Source organism: Triticum aestivum, chromosome 5A, assembly GCF_018294505.1.
Source record: "Triticum aestivum cultivar Chinese Spring chromosome 5A, IWGSC CS RefSeq v2.1, whole genome shotgun sequence".
In the NCBI taxonomy this organism is placed as follows: Eukaryota; Viridiplantae; Streptophyta; class Magnoliopsida; order Poales; family Poaceae; genus Triticum; species Triticum aestivum.
The window spans coordinates 503,870,734-503,887,915 of NC_057806.1; the positions used below are offsets into that span (position 1 = coordinate 503,870,734).

A 17,182-nucleotide genomic window follows, 5' to 3' on the forward strand; every position below is an offset into this window, starting at 1 on the left:
CCCTTTTCTCGGGCCGCGGTTGTATATATATGCTATATGCCGTGGCTTACAAGAACGATCGAGAGAAGATCGATCGTGACTGTTACAGGAGGTTGAGAGAGATAAAACAGAAGAAGAGATAGAAAGAGATACAAGTTAAACAGCTTTCCTATCTCTACACAATATCTTCTAACACACAGCTCCTTACTTGCCGCCCTTCATAAGCAGCTGATCGGCCACTTATATCGGCAACAAAGATGAAGATTGGAAAGACTACAGAGATCCTGAAGAAAGCGGCAGCGATGTGCAAGAGCAAGACCACCAGGCTCCTCGTCCTCGCCTCGCTCCAGCGTTGCCGGATGGCCGCTGCCGCCGTGGTTTCTCACAAGATCCACACGCGCATTCTGGCTGACCGGAATAGAGTGGACTCCCACAAGCCTCTCACGATGCGAACCATCGAGAAGAGACCGGTGATCGTCCATGGGGGTGACTTGGTACTGGCAGGCAATCTCTCTCAGCAGTTAGCGATGTTAACTCAAGAGGAAGGTCATGGTGGCTGCCCAGCTGACTGGACACTGCATCCGCTCTTCAATGACGACCATAATAACTTTTTTTACACTGATGATGATGATGTGCTACTGGATGCGTGCGATCAAGAAGACGGCGATTTGCTCTCGGTCATGGATGTGATCAGGAGCAACCGAGAGGTTGAGGGTTTGGAGTTCAACAGGGAGGAGGAGTGTTAAGGCCCATGGCCCTCAGGCCCCAACAGCAGAAGACCAGGATGACACCGCCACGACCAAGGCGACTGGGCTGGAACGACCGCGTCGCCAGGCCCAGCCCAACAAGCGCTATACAGGCCCAGAATGGAACACCGACAGGAAGGGTTAAGTAGTGCGGCCTCGCCCTGGGTGCGTGGGTGTGGAGAAACTAGACACTGGACGGCGGCGGCACTTCCCCTTATCCCCATTTCCTTCCCCTAGAACCCTACTTCTGCTAGTCAAATCTTGTATCTCTTGGTGAATTCGAGTGAAGTGTTAGCGGGGTCATAACAATTGCTAATCAGAGCCACCAGATCCAGCCAATTTTTTCTCTCCACCCTCCCCAATCTGGCGGGGACATTTCCTTCCATCATCCAGACAAGAAAGGGCAAGGCCGCGACGATGGAGGAGCACACCAAGGCGATCGCGGATCTGACCGCGGCAATCGCGGCCCTCACAACCAAGATCGAGGACATCCACCCCGTCGTCCACGAGCTGCAAGGATGGCGGCCCCAGATCGAGCAGTCCATGGAGGAGATCCGATCGGAGGTGGGTCACTTGCGGACTCAGATCAACAAGGCCACGCTCCCACCGCCGGTGGACAGGGCCACAACGACTGCTCCACCACCTCCTCATCCGCGGCTCAGCGAGCTTCCGCCGCTCCTACCTCACATCGCGGATGGATCGCGGCCCCGATTGCCACCACCGATGGCCGACGCACCTCATCTGCGCGCTGTCGACATCTCAGCTCGTGGTGACACCAGTCACGGGCCCGATGGCCACGGCGTTTTCACTGATCTTCGGGGGAAATCGTCAGGGGAGATCCGCACCCCGCGATTACCTCCGGCCACTGGTACATCCGATTTCTATCACCATGGCGAGCAGTCATTTGCTGGGGATCGTGGGTACTTCAGATTGCCACCACCACCGCGGTTTGATTTTCCATTGTTTGATGGATCCAATCCGCATGCCTGGCGTCTCAAATGTGAGGCATACTTTCGGGTGTGCACCTTGAGTGCGGACACATGGGTTAGTTGTGCGGCAATGTATTACACCGACAGCGCACTGTCATGGCTGCAGTCGTCGCAAGCCCATTTGCATTACCAGGAGTGGGGGGAGTTTGCATCTATTATTTGTGCACAGTTTGGTAGGGAAGAGTTTCAGAATTTGTTGCGCTAGTTCAATCGCTTGCGACAAATAGACACTGTCACAGAATACGCAGAGCAATTCACTCAGTTGATGCATAACCTATTAGCTCATCATAGCTCTTGGGATCCTGCATTTTTTGTCACCCAATTCATGGATGAATTGCAACGTGATATACGTGCTGCAGTTGTTTTACATCGACCCCAAACATTGGATACTGCTGTGGATCTCGCGTGTTTGCAGGAAGAAGTCGTGGAGGCTCTTCGGCGGGACGAGAGGCGCCACCCCGCGCTGCCGCCAAGCTCTCAAGGGGGCCGGGCAATCCCTCGTATGGCCCTGCCCTTACCCCCACCACCATTAGCAATCGCTCGGCAAGGGGGTACTGCATCAGAGTCACGCCCACCAGAGACGACTCGTACTCCATCGAACAACGACAAGCTGGCCACCCTTCGGGCCTACCGTCGCGCCAAAGGGCTCTGTTTCACTTGCGGCAAGCGCTGAAGCCGCGAACATCATTGCGCGCCAACGGTGGAACTTCATATAGTGGAAGAGCTGATCGAGATGTTGCAAGGGCCAGCACAACCAACACCATCCACAGAGTCCACACCAAGTGAAGCTGACTGTTGCGTGCTCTCGCAGGCAGCAGTAGACGGTGCGGAAGCGCCAACAACCATGCGCTTACATGGTTGGGTGCAAGGCAAGGAGGTCCTCATGCTGGTGGATTCCGGTTCATCCCACAGCTTCGTGAGCGCTGCCCTGGCCACTCACCTCCAAGGAGTTAAGCCCGCTCATCGTGCTCTATCTGTGCGGGTCGCAAATGGCGGTATTCTGCAGTCTGACCAAGAGATCCCAGCGTGCAAGTGGAATTTGCAGGGGGCGAGTTCACCACCAATCTCAGAGTTCTTCCGCTGGGCAGTTATGATGTAATTCTTGGGATTGACTGGCTGGCTCACCATAGCCCAATGAAGGTACACTGGCTGGAGAAGACCATGGCGTTTCAGCATGATGGACGAGAAGTGCAACTCTGTGGGGCTCGAGCAGATATCACTCAGTGTCAGATGATCTCGGGAGCGGAACTACACGAATTACTGCAACAGACAGCGGTGGCCAGAGTGGTCAAACTGTGTACAGTGGCAGAAGACACGAACGATCCTCCAATTCCTCCGGAAGTGACTGAACTCTTGGAACAGTATGCCGCACTGTTCGAGGAACCCAAAGGGCTGCCACCACAACGCTCGTTTGATCATTCCATTCCCTTGGTGCCGGGAGCTCGACCAGTCAACATACGACCCTATCAGCACAGCCCGGCCCAAAAAGATGAGGTGGAACGGCAAGTCACTGAGATGTTAGCTCAAGGGATAATTCAGCCAAGCTCCAGTCCGTTTGCGTCACCGGTCCTATTGGTGCAGAAGAAAGACTTGACTTGGCGATTCTGCATTGATTATCGGCACCTCAACACAATCACAATCAAGAATAAGTTTCCCTTACCAGTGATTGAGGAACTTCTCGACGAGCTGGAAGGGTCATGCTGGTTCACCACTCTCGACTTGCGCTCTGGCTATCATCAGATTCGCATGAAACCGGAAGATGCCCACAAAACAGCCTTCAAAATACATCATGGGCATTTCGAGTTCAAGGTGCTATCATACGGCTTGACGGGAGGACCAGCTACTTTTCAGGGTGGGATGCACACGGTACTGTCACCCTTACTGCACCATGGAGTCCTCGTGTTCATCGATGATATCTTAGTGCATAGCAAAGACAAGAAGACACATGTGACCCTGCTGTGCCAAGTGTTCCAGCGCCTCCAGGAGCATCAGTTCAAGCTCAAGTGAAGCAAATGCTTCTTTGCTTGCCCCGGGCTCTTATATTTGGGACATGAAATCAGCGGGGAAGGGGTGCGGACGGATAACAGAAACATCAGCACGGTTCAGACTTGGCCAGTACCCACTTGTGTGAAAGAGGTGTGTGGTTTCTTGGGCCTTGCGGGCTATTATCGGAGGTTCGTCCGAGGATTTGCAATCATCAGTCGCCCCCTCACAGATCTCTTGAAGAAGAATGTGGTGTTCAGGTGGACTCAACTCGAAGAGGCATCATTCAGAGAACTCCAACAGGCTCTGGTCACAGCCCCGGTGCTCGCCCTGCCGGATTTCACTAAAACATTCGAGCTGGAAACTGATGCTTGTGACCAAGGAATTGGCGCAGTTCTCTCACAAGAGAAGCACCCGATTGGCTTCCTCAGTCGCGCATTGGGACTACGCAATCGCATGCTCTCGACCTATGAAAAGGAAGGCCTGGCCATTCTCTTGGCGGTAGACCACTGGCGTGCGTATCTCCAGAATGACGAATTCATAGTACACACAGACCAGCGCAGTCTCATTCACTTGGAGGACCAGCGACTAGCGACACCATGGCAGCAGAAGATCATGGCCAAGCTGCTCGGGCTCCGCTATCGCATCATCTACAAAAAAGGAGTGGATAACCATGCCGCTGATGCCTTATCGCGCCGGCCGCCTGTCCCACAGGGGGGCCTCGCCACCATTACATCAGCAGTACCGGCCTGGCTGGAGGAGGTGCAAAAAGGCTATGCTGAAGACCCGGCAGCGCAACATTTTCTCACTTGGCTGGCCACAGTGCCAGGAAAGCAGGATGGTTTTCAACTCAGCCAGGGGGTTATCAAGCAGCACGGTCGGGTTTGGTTGGGCGACAATGTGGCGTTACAGAAGCAGATTCTCGAGGCCCTCCACACCGGAGCGATCGGTGGTCACTCGGGTTTCAACGCCACGTACCGCAGAGTGCGACGACTGTTTACATTGCCGGGACTCAAGCACCACATCAAGCTCTTTGTGGACGCATGCCAGACCTGCAAACAAGCGAAGCCTGAGCGAGTTCGGTACCCAGGTCTCCTCGAGCCACTACCGGTTCCCACTCAAACTTGGCAGATGGTGTCATTGGATTTCGTCGATGGGTTGCCTCGGTCATCAGGATACAACTCCATTCTCGTGGTCGTCGACAAATTTTCACGGTACGCCCATTTCGTCACCATGTCACATCCTCTCACAGCCTTCCAAGTTGCTCAAGCTTTCGTGGCTAACATCTACAAATTGCATGGGCTGCCGGAGTCGACCGTATCGGATCGCGATCCGATCTTCACTAGCGTCTTGTGGAAGGAGCTGTTCCGGTTAACTCATACCAAGCTGCGCATGAGTACCGCACGACACCCGCAGACGGACGGGCAGACAGAGCGCGTGAATCAATGCATGGAGACCTTCCTGCGTTGTTTCGTCAATGCTACGCCAACCAAGTGGTACACCTGGCTGCCTCTCGCAGAATTCTGGTACAACACCTCGCCGCACTCCGCGCTGGGCACCACTCCCTTCGAGGTCCTCTACGGACATGCGCCAAGACACTTCGGCATCATCGACCCGATGGCGTGCGCGTCACCGGACCTGGCGGACTGGCTCCAAGACAGGGCGCAAATGGTAGCGCTCATTCGACAACACTTGCTACGCGTGCGCCAGCAAATGAAGGACTCGGCAGACAAGCGTCGTTCCGATCGCACGTTCGCGATGGACGATTGGGTCTTCCTCAAGCTCCAACCGTATGTCCAGCGTTCAGTGGCGACAAGGAGCAACCAGAAGCTATCCTTCCGGTACTTCGGGCCGTACAAGGTGTTGCAGCGCATTGGTGCGGTTGCATACAAGCTCCAGCTTCCACCTACCAGCATTGTGCACCCGGTCTTCCACGTCTCGCAGCTGCGGCAAGCCCTTCCACCAACGGAGCAAGTCCACCAGCAACTTCCAGCAGCAGCAGCGACAAGTCCCGTTCCCGAGGAGGTTCTGGACAGCAGAATGGTGCAGCAAGGCACTTCCGGAGTTCCACAGGTCCTTGTTCGCTGGACGGACCAACCGGCGGAATTTGCAACCTGGGAGGACCGCATCGAGCTACAGCAACATTTCCCGAATGCTCCAGCTTGGGGACAAGCTGTGTCTGAAGGAGGGAGGGATGTTACGGCCCATGGCCCTCAGGCCCCAACAGCAGAAGACCAGGATGACACCGCCACGACCAAGGCGACTGGGCTGGAACGACCGCGTCGCCAGGCCCAGCCCAACAAGCGCTATACAGGCCCAGAATGGAACACCGACAGGAAGGGTTAAGTACTCCGCCCTCGCCCTGGGTGCGGGGGTGTGGAGAAACTAGACACTGGACGGCGGCGACACTTCCCCTTATCCCCATTTCCTTCCCCTAGAACCCTACTTCTGCTAGTCAAATCTTGTATCTCTTGGTGAATTCGAGTGAAGTGTTAGCGGGGTCATAACAAGGAGATTGACATGGCTGCCGATATGTTCATCAGGAGGTTTCGGCAGCGGCTGAATAATGGATTCTAGGGTCTTGTTTCCACATGCATGTATCTCGAGCCGGGTATCCACTGGATAGAAATTTTTGTAGATATCAATATGAGTAAAATCTGATACTTAGCACACAATGATCTTCTGGTCATTTAATTTTGAACAATTTTGTTAGCAACTAAGATCCTCAGTCTCCCTCACCGTTCCCATCTATTGTTGCCCCGGCTCACCCGTGCCTCACAAGCACTGTGTGTATGTATGCAGTGCTGCTATGATTGGGCAAAATTTCATATTTTTTTTTGCAGGAACAAATTTTGATCTATTCATCAACTGTCATGGCCCTATTGGGAGCATCAAAAGTAACAAAATTACATTCAGGTCCGTAGACTACCTAGCGACGTCATCGCCTCTCTCTTACTGGAGCCTATCATTGCTTGCTAGTGTTTTTCTTTCTCTACAAGTCGCCAAAACTTCCATTTCTCTGGAAGTTGTATCTTCTGCTTGTTGTGGTTATGTTGACTTTGCTTTGCAAGCACTGCGACACTTTGTTTGGTCACTTGTGACCCTGCATCGAACAACCTAGTTTTTTTGCTTAAACTCTAGTTTTAAAACCTTAAAGGCCTCAGTTTAAGGCCGGGGAAACCCCTAGTTCTATTTTTTTTCAAATATTTAACAAAACTAGTAGAGTGATATGTGCATTTGCATGGCTAGATTTTTATCTATCTATTTGCACATATCATTTTAGATTTGAACATGGTCTCCAAGGACTACACACTAGGTATCTTTGATTATTGTTTCATGTGAATGTGTTTGTATAACAATTTATTTTATATTATTTTATATTATGTACACTGCAAATACCATACCATCTACATTTATTCGAGCCATGTCCTGTATATGGAGTGAGCCAGCCCTAGTTCCAACTCGGCTCATATTTCCACCCTCACGAGAACATGCTTTTTCTCAATCCTAACCAAGAGAAGGGTAATTAAAGAATGCATTTCATTTGCAATCGAGTCTCTTTCCTTCCAAGCTAAGTACACACTGACAACTGGTATAATCGAGCAATTGCTAAGTGGAGGAAGACCAATGAACGAACCCATTGAAGTAAGAATCACGATGCCAGCCGCCACATTCATACACGACTTTAACAGAAAAATATCTTGCCGATTCTTCAACGGCTGCAGAAACGCTCCCCCATCCTCCACCTCAATCCTCATAAAGTCCTGTCAATGTTGGACTTGTGCACCACCCTTTTATTTTCTCCCGGGAAAGGAAGCACTTGTGTCACACCATGTCTCCGCTGTTGCCTCACAAGTTTCACGCCATTGACGCCATGAGAAAAGATCTCTGAAGCTTCCACCCATGCACGCATCTATCGCGCCATTGGTTCTGCGTTTGAACGGAGGAGAAGGGTTAGAAGAAAGATGCGGGAGGAGACAAATAATTAATTAACCTCTATGATTTAACTAAGTGAGACACACACGGGATCGGCGAGCAGCGAACTCTCCGGCGTGCGCGTACATTCACAATCTGTCATCAAGCACAAGGAAACTGCCAAGAAGAAAAGCCATTCGCTTTGGTTTGATTTCCTTCAGGCATTTGAGCTAACCAGTATCCATGTGCATTTGTTTAGTCAGACTATGTTGAGTAATTTAATAAAGATGGCTGTGTGCATCTTTGGATGCAGAGGCCAGGGTAATCATCCTTTTTGAAAGAACAAAAATTTAGGCTAACCAATCACCAGCTGCTACCACTTAATTGAAAGAGACACAGGAATTTCGGGATCGTACAGAGCCAATCTACAGCTTGGGCAATTGTGTCTTTTGTGGCCTAAATGGATTACTTTCTCCATTTCGTATCCCACTGCTGGCATTTCTTGCCTCTTTAGTATTGCTTTCCACTTCCACATTCCTATAGTGCTATAACTCCACATGCCAAATTATTTACTATAGATTTATTTTCCAAGTTTCCTTTCACATGGCCGGTGTGGTTGGTACCTCATCTCGACTGAACGCTGAGCCTACGGCAGTCCGCTAAGACAAGGCCGCCGCCTCAAAGTCCCGTGGAGAAGTGGTATCTGTGAAGCCATGTCGCCTTGTCCCACCATCGCGCTTCGTCTTTGGGTCATGTCAACTTCCTGGACCCCAGCCTCCGGTGAACATGACATGGGTGGTGTCATGGCAGGGCATTGTCCTTCTTGAGCGAGAGATGGCCACCTCCGTGTGACCTAGTTTTCCCCGGTGCAGACATGGTGTGCCGCTATCCTGAGATGTACTTTGGGTTGATGGCGTCGCAGGCAACACCTTACCCTCGTCGAACTTCATGTCGGTGGCGAAGTAGACAGTATAAAGAGTCCTTGGCAATGGCATCGATGTTACCATAGCAATGGGTGTTGATGATGTCAGCTACGTGTTGCGTGCGGGTGTTGCAAAGTAGTTCAATCCTTACAATTTTGCATCTGACACTTGCAATTTTCTCAGTCGGTCGTATCAAGTTAAGAGCTGAAACTTTAAGCGATTATTTTGTCGGTCCAAAATACTAAATTTGTATTTTTTTTCGGTCGCTCGTACTAAGTTTCAAAAGTTAAAATGTAACATAATTTTTATAAACTCGTCAAAACATATTCGAAATGTTCCACGAAAAATGTATTCAAAATGAATGTTATTTGAAAACCCACATCACAAGAAACACGAATATCAAACATAGTTTAATTTGAACTTTTTGTTCAAAAGATATGAAAGATTAAAAATCGGATGCTAAACTACGTGTCACAAATCCTCTCCCCATGTTCTTCAACTTCATCGACTTTGGCTTCTATTAACATGGACGCGAGCGGAGGCACGGCGTCATCTCCAGGCAACACTAGTAGAAAAAGGGTCAAACGTGAAGCACATTAGTGCCGGTTTGTATTTGAGCCGGAACTAATGTACACATTAGTGCCGGTTCCAACGGCTAGCCGGGCCGCTTTCATTAGTACCGGTTCGTGGCGAACCTTTAGCACCGATTCGTGCCACAAACCGGTACTAATGAGAGTGGTGGCAGGATGTTGTGAGACTGGGGCCCCTCCAGCCCCTTTAGTACCGGTTCTTGACACGAACCGGTACTAAAGGTCGTCCTACATAAATCCTTCGTCCACCCGAGCTCGCAATGCAATCTCTCAGAAGGTAATCGATCCAGAAATCATCCCAAGGTTAGAGAATGATTTGGTGCAATGTCTTGTCAGTTTCGAGTTGGTGTTCCCACCATCCTTCTTCAACATCATGACGCACGTCCTAGTTCACCTATGCGAAGAGATTAACGTTTTGGGTCCTGTATTTCTACACAATATGTTCCTCTTTGAGAGGTTCATGAGAGTCTTAAAGAAATATGTTCATAACCGTGCTAGGCCAGAAGGAAGCATCTCCAAGGACCGTCAAAATGAGGAGGTCATTGAGTTTTGTATTGACTTTATTCCTGACCTTAAACCGATTGGTGTTCTTGAATCGCGGCATAAGGACAGACTGGATGGAAAAGGCACGCTAGGAGGGGAACAAATAATATGTATGGACGGACATTCTCTCACTGAAGCACACTACACAGTTCTACAGAATTCCGCCTTGGTGGCTCCGTATATGGATGAACACAAGAATTTGATACGCTCCGAACACCTGGAGCGGTCTGATGACTGCATTACACGTGAACAAATCAGGAGTTTCGCCAGCTGGTTGCAGACACGTACCATGCATGACACCTCTATTGAAGATGACCTGTACTTGCTGTCCCAGTTACCATCTTCGAATATAATGACTTTCAAAGGGTACGAGATAAATGGTAATACATTTTACACGATCGCCCAAGATAAGAAGAGCACCAACCAAAATAGTGGTGTCCGCTTTGATACAGAAACCAAGACGGGAAAGGAAACATATTATGGTTATATACAGGACATATGGGAACTTGACTATCGACGTGGTTTGAAGGTCCCTTTGTTTCGGTGCAAATGGGTCAATATGACACGAGGCGGGGTAACGGAAGACCCGGAGTACGGAATGACAACAGTGGATCTCAACAATCTTGCGTATGCAGACGAACCATTCGTCCTAGCCAATGATATGGCACAGGTTTTTTATGTGAAGGACATGTCTACCAAGCCAAGAAAAAGAAAAGATAAGGAAGCAAATGCATCGTACGATGAGCCAAAGCGGCACATAGTTCTTTCTGGGAAGAGAAACATCATGGGAGTGGATGACAAGACAGACAAGTCAGAAGATTATGAAAAGTTTAATGAAATTGCTCCATTCACAGTGAATATTGACCCGAGCATCCCGTTAAATGATGAAGATTGTCCATGGTTACGGCGCAAAGGGACACACGCGAAGAAAAAGTTTCACACCCAAAGATCTGGGATGTGATTGGCTTCACTATCATCACTTTTTCTGTGTTTCACACCCAGAAGGGAATCTCTGTAATAGTTAGGGTAGTTAATTATGTGTTTTGGCATTTGAAACGCGAAGAAATTTTATGTGCAAACAAATTCTTTCATGCCTTTACTGATTTTTAAAGTTAAGTTATTCACAAACTAGTGATTCACACTAATTTCAAATAATTCAAAATTTAAACTATTCAAATTTGAAAACTACGGGCACTAACAGAAAGTTTGTAATTTTTTGTACCTAAAGCAAAAATATTCACAAAGAAACTCTAAATACACAAAAAAACAACTCAAAAATAAATAAAGCAAAAAAATAAAAAAGCCCGCCTACTAGGCCAGAGCGGCCGGCATACGACTAGAAACCGAACCTGTTGTTGGGCCAGGATGCAGGCCCGCAAAGGCCCAGTAGGCCAACAGGGCAGCACAGAACATGTAGGCCCAGTAGGCCTGCTTGGGAGAGGAGCTCGAGAGAGCTACCGCACGGGGTTTTATAAACCAGTGCGGTCGCCCCTTGGCTAGCAAGGTGGGACTAAACTTGCCGCACCGCATCTGCGCCAGCGCACCCCCTTTAGTACCAGGTCGTGGCACCAACCGGTACTAAAGGGGGGGCCTTTAGTACCGGTTGGAGCCACCACCCGATACTAAAGGGGGTCGCTTCCCGCCGCTTGGCCTAGCCAAAACAGGCCTTTAGTACCGGTTGGTGGCTCCAACCGGTACTAAAGGCCCCTCCTATATAAACAACACTTACGAAAATTTCAGTTTCTCATCTGCTTCTTCTCCTCTGCACCGTCGCCCGCCGCCCCCGTACGTCTCCATTCCTCGTCGCCGCCCCATCCCCGTCGTCGCCGCCCCGTCGTCCCCGTCCCCGTCGTCCCAGTCGTCACCGCCGCCCCGTCCCGGCACGTCCTGCGTCGTCCCCGTCCCCGTCATCGCCGCCCCATACGTCCCCGTCGTCGTCGCCGCCCTGGCCCGTACGTCCCCGTCCCCGTCATCGCCGCCCCATCCCTGTCTCCGTCGTCGTCATCCCCGTCGTCGCCGCTCCCGTCGCCGTCCCCGTCGCTGCCCCCCGTCGCCTCTCGCCTCACCGGTGAGCGCACACACACACACATACATTCTTTGTTTTTTAGTTATACAAATAGTTAGAAATTTTTCTGTTTTTTAGAAATAGTTAGAAATGTTAGAATTGTTAGAATAGTTAGAAATGTTAGAAATGTTAGAATAGTTAGAAATGTTAGAGTTGTTAGAAATTTTTCTGTTTTTTAGTTATAGAAATAGTTATAAAAAAGTTAAGAATTGTTAGAAATTTTTCTTTTTTTTAGTTATAGAAATACTTATAAAAAAGTTAGAAATTTTTCTTTTTTTTAGTTCTAGAAATATTAGAAATGTTATAGAAATGTTAGTTATATAGAAATGTTAGAAATTTTAGTTATCAAAATCCAATCATTAAAAAAATATTACTTTTTGCGGGCATATAGCTAGTATTTGTTCTCGACGATGCCCGGCCCGCATCCTCGCCGTCGACCCGTCCGCGACGACGTCCGACTGACCCATGTCCGGGACTGGGCTCTGCCGGGCTGGCACTGGGAGGTGTTGAGTGGAGGGGCGCGCCGCTTGATGAGGAACCCGGCCCCGGGTCCCGTCGTCGACCCTGATCTCATTTGGTGGCATTCGCGTGGGCCAGTTTCGGTGCGGAGGGAGCCGGCCCCACCGGAGGTGGTATGTCGCCGTGTCAGGGAGGAGGACGAGCACGTCCATCGCTACATGGTTGCGTTAGAGGGCGGCAGGTTCTCCAATACCTAGCAGTTTCTTCAGGGATCTCACTTCAGCTATGATCCTGTGAGGGTTCCTTCTCTTTGGGTGTCCACCGCCCGCGCCGCAGGAACCGCGAGTGTCCTAGATTCTTCTGTAGTATTCGATCTTTATTAGCTACCTAGCCAGTGATGTACTCGATATATAATATTCAATACGATGTATTCGAGATTATATATTATTCGAGAGGATGTATTCGAGATTATATCTATTATTCGAGACGATGTATTCGAGATTATATCTATTATTCGAGACGATGTATTCGAGATTATATCTATTATTCGAGACGATGTATTCGAGATTATATCTATTATTTGATACGATGTAATTCGAATACTAAATTGTTTTATATTTCTTTTGGCATAGTAAAATAAAAGCTATGGCGGACAATACCGACAGAGAGAGAGAACAGACCATGTTTGATATAATACGCTTGCCAGATGATGATCAGAATGAAGAAGATTATGATGGCTCCGAATTTCTAAACAACACCCGAGAGGTTGATATGATATTCGATTGCGACGACCGAATTGATGAAGTCATGAACTACGATTATGACAACACCGGAGAGGTATATATATTTATATAAGCAGGCATCTGGTGATCATCACATGTTTTAAATGAGTTAAAGATATATTAACAAATCGATCTTTCTTCTTTCAGCCATCCGGATCGAGCACATCTTCAGGCAACAGGACGAAACGAGGCCCGAACAAAAAGTTGAAGGAGGGCGTAAAGTATAATATCGAGGCAATCAAACCTAATGGCGAACCATTAGCGCCTAAGAATATTGCGGACAAGTTCGTTCGTCAGTGCGGAGTTCTTGTGAAGGACCAACTCCCGATCTCCCTTCAAGAATGGAGAGAGCCAGCAAAGCCACGTCCAGATCTTACTTTTGTCAATGACAGACAAAAAAGGCTGCTTTGGGATACTCTCATGGAACATTTCACCCTACCAGATCATTTCACAGAAGCAGATGTGCAGAAAGTCAAGGACGCTGCTCTTAGGAAGATGGCAGTTGCATTCAAGAACCACAAGAATCGTGAATGGGACAAGTACGTCAAGGGAGGAAGGAAGACTCCAGTATTCGAGGGAACACTAGAGAATCAAAGTGCTCATTGGGATGATTTCCTGAAATTCAAGGATTCAGAATTATCTAAAGAACGGTCAAGAATAAACAAGGCCAATGCCGCAAAAAAAGGATAAGTTCCATAAGCTGGGGCCAGGTGGCTATGCGGTGGGAATGCCTAAGTGGGATAAGTCTGAGAAAGAGATGCTGGATGCAAGTGTCACTCCAGAAACATTGAGCTGGCCCCCCAGGTGCAGGACTTGGTTCTATGTGCATGGGGGGAGTTGGACCCGAAGACAGGCAAAGTTTCCAAGAAGGCATGCCTAGACGGAGCCGAAGATAAGCTACTTGTTGCAATAGAAGAGGCTCGATCCGGGTTTTTTGAGCCCAACAGAGAGAACGACGAGCTTACGCGTGCCCTAGGAAATCCTGAACACCCGGGAAAAACACGAGGCATGGGCGCTATTCCGTGGTATGAGGGGTTTTTGGACTGGAACGCCGACTATAGAACCCGTGCGAGAAAGAAGATTGCGGAGGAGAAGAAGAGGAAGATGGAGGAGGAGCAGGGGAAGCTCGACTATGAACGCCTTCAAGGCCTAGAATCAGCGCACGCGAACTTGCAATCAAATTCCAGCGGCAGCAGGAGCAGATCGATGTTGGGGAACGTAGCAGAAATTCAAATTTTCCTACGTGTCACCAAGATCTATCTATGGAGAAACTAGCAACGAGGGGAAGGAGGGTGCATCTACATACCCTTGTAGATTGCTATGCGGAAGCGTTCAAGAGAACGGGGTTGAAGGAGTCGTACTCGTCGTGATCCAAATCACCGGAGATCCTAGTGCCGAACGGACGGCACCTCCGCGTTCAACACACGTACAGCCCGGTGACGTCTCCCATGCCTTGATCCAGCAAGGAGAGAGGGAGAGGTTGAGGAAGACTCCATCCAGCAGCAGCACAACGGCGTGGTGGTGGTGGAGGAGCGTGGTACTCCAGTAGGGCTTCGCCAAGCACCGCAAGAGACGAGGAGGGAGAGGGTAGGGCTGCGCCAAGAAGGAGATTGAATCCGTGTCTCTGGCAGCCCAAAACCTCAAGTATATATATAGGGGGAGGGGAGGGGCTGCGCCCCCATCTAGGTTTCCACCCCTAGGGGTGGCGGCCAGCCCTAGATCCCATCTAGGGGGGCGGCCAAGGGAAGGGGAGAGGGAGGCGCACCACTAGGTGGGCCTTAGGCCCATCTGAGCCTAGGGTTTGCCCCCTTCCACTCTCCCTTGCACCTTGGGCCTTGGTGGGGGGGGGGCGCACCAGCCCACCTGGGGCTGGTCCCCTCCCACACTTGTCCCATGCAGCCCTCCGGGGCTGGTGGCCCCACTTGGTGGACCCCCGGACCCCTCCGGTGGTCCCGGTACACTACCGGTAAAACCCGAAACTTTTCCGGTGACCAAAACAGGACTTCCCATATATAAATCTTTACCTCCGGACCATTCTGGAACTCCTCGTGACATCCGAGATCTCATCCGAGACTCCGAACAATATTCGGTAACCACGTATATCTATTCCTTATAACCCTAGCGTCATTGAACCTTAAGTGTGTAGACCCTACGGGTTCAGGAACCATGCAGACATGACCGAGACGTTCTCCGGTCAATAACCAACAGCGGGATCTGGATACCCATGTTAGTTCCCACATGTTCCACGATGATCTCATCAGATGAACCACGATGTCGAGGATTCGATCAATCCCGTATACAATTCCCTTTGTCTATCGGTATTGTACTTGCCTGAGATTCGATCGACGGTATCCCGATACCTTGTTCAATCTCGTTACCGGCAAGTCTCTTTTACTCGTTCCGTAACACATCATCCCGTGATCAACTCCTTGATCACATTGTGCACATTATGATGATGTCCTACCGAGTGGGCCCAGAGATACCTCTCCGTTTACACGGAGTGACAAATCCCAGTCTCGATTCATCCCAACCCAACAGACACTTTCGGAGATACCTGTAGTGTACCTTTATAGCCACCCAGTTACGTTGTGACGTTTGGCACACCCAAAGTATTCCTACGGTATCCGGGAGTTGCACAATCTCATGGTCTAAGGAAATGATACTTGACATTAGAAAAGCTTTAGCATACGAACTACATGATCTTTGTGCTAGGCTTAGGATTGGGTCTTGTCCATCACATCATTCTCCCAATGATGTGATCCCGTTATCAACGACATCCAATGTCCATGGTCAGGAAACCATAACCATCTATTGATCAACGAGCTAGTCAACTAGAGGCTTACTAGGGACATGGTGTTTTCTATGTATCCACACATGTACCTGAGTTTCCTATCAATACAATTCTAGCATGGATAATAAAAAATTATCATGAACAAGGAAATATAATAATAATCAATTTATTAGTGCCTCTAGGGCATATTTCCAACAATCGACTCACTTAGCCAGCAAAGGGGGTCTCAGCAGCTGCAGCAGCTAGCGGATGATCCAGCATTGAATACCACCGCCCCATCCATGCCGAGAAGCAGCATGGGTTCCGCCCCATTTGACGCAATGCTGGATAGATACCCCGTGGATGACATCGCGGAGAACACTAACTGCGAGCTACACTTCAAAATTAAGAACATATCCTTGAAGGTGGCGGACGGCGTTGCTTATACAAATTCCCCCAATGCAACCTTCCATTGCAACCCGATTCCAGCAGGCTATGCTCGTGTCGTGGTTGACGAGGTGGTGGACCAATATTCGGGGCTAGAGCTTGACATTCCTGGAGGTGACGAGGAGCACACACTCGGAGATGCCAAACATCGTATCATCCTATCTAGAAAGGATTGCATCATCTTTCGAAGGCCACCGACACCGTGTCACCCGACTCCTCGTCGAAGTCCGCCACCGAGTCAGTAGACTCCCGCTCCTCCAAGTCCACCAACGCGTGAGGCCACTCCTCCTCCTCCAAGTCCGGCAAAGTGTCAGGCCACTCCTCCTCCAAGTCCGACACAGCGTCAGACGTCCACTCCTCCTCCAAGTCCGGCACAACCTCAGGCCACTGCAAGTCCGGCACAGCTTCAGGCCACTCCTCCTCATCCAACTCAGCCGCGTCAGCCGTCTCCGCCGCCTCAGCAATCGCAGAAGAGACACCCCGCAGCTATGGTGCGTAGCGGTACGAGTCGAGGTCATAGTACAGGAAGTACAGGCGGAGGAAAGCGATATAAATATGGTCCAAACCTCACTACTCCTCTTCCTGAGAGGGCTTACGACAGAACCGAGGAGCAAACCAATGCCATAGTGCGGGCAGAAGTCGACGCCCATTTTGGACCGAAACCGCCACCGCCGCCAAGGGAGAAAGTGCATGTGGAAGTAGTTGACCACTTCATTCGTATGGCTCAACCACCAACTTCTAAGCCTGTTGACACAGACTATGAGCGCCACATCAGGAAGTTACATCAACAACGTCTACAGAAGAAGGCGAGCTCGAGCTCGAGCAAACAACAAGTAGCTGTCAAAAAATGCGGGAAAATCGTTGCCCAGCTGGGAGAACAGGCGGCGCAATCGATCCCCCTGCTTGTTGTGCCGCGAACAACACGTGACAGTACGCGCGCCCAATATTATTGTGGGCAAACAGTTTACGTTCCCGAGGTGGGCGATGTGGT

General features: G+C 49.8%; 1 protein-coding gene across 1 annotated transcript; it reads left to right on the forward strand.

Annotated features, from left to right (window-relative positions):
* Positions 1-236: 236 nt before the first annotated feature.
* LOC123107389 (uncharacterized) lies at positions 237-6,274 on the forward strand. The gene is made up of 3 exons (XM_044529377.1): positions 237-718; position 865; positions 6,212-6,274. Exons 1-3 carry the CDS (start codon positions 237-239, stop codon positions 6,272-6,274), a joined length of 546 nt encoding a protein of 181 aa, XP_044385312.1.
* Positions 6,275-17,182: the final 10,908 nt, after the last annotated feature.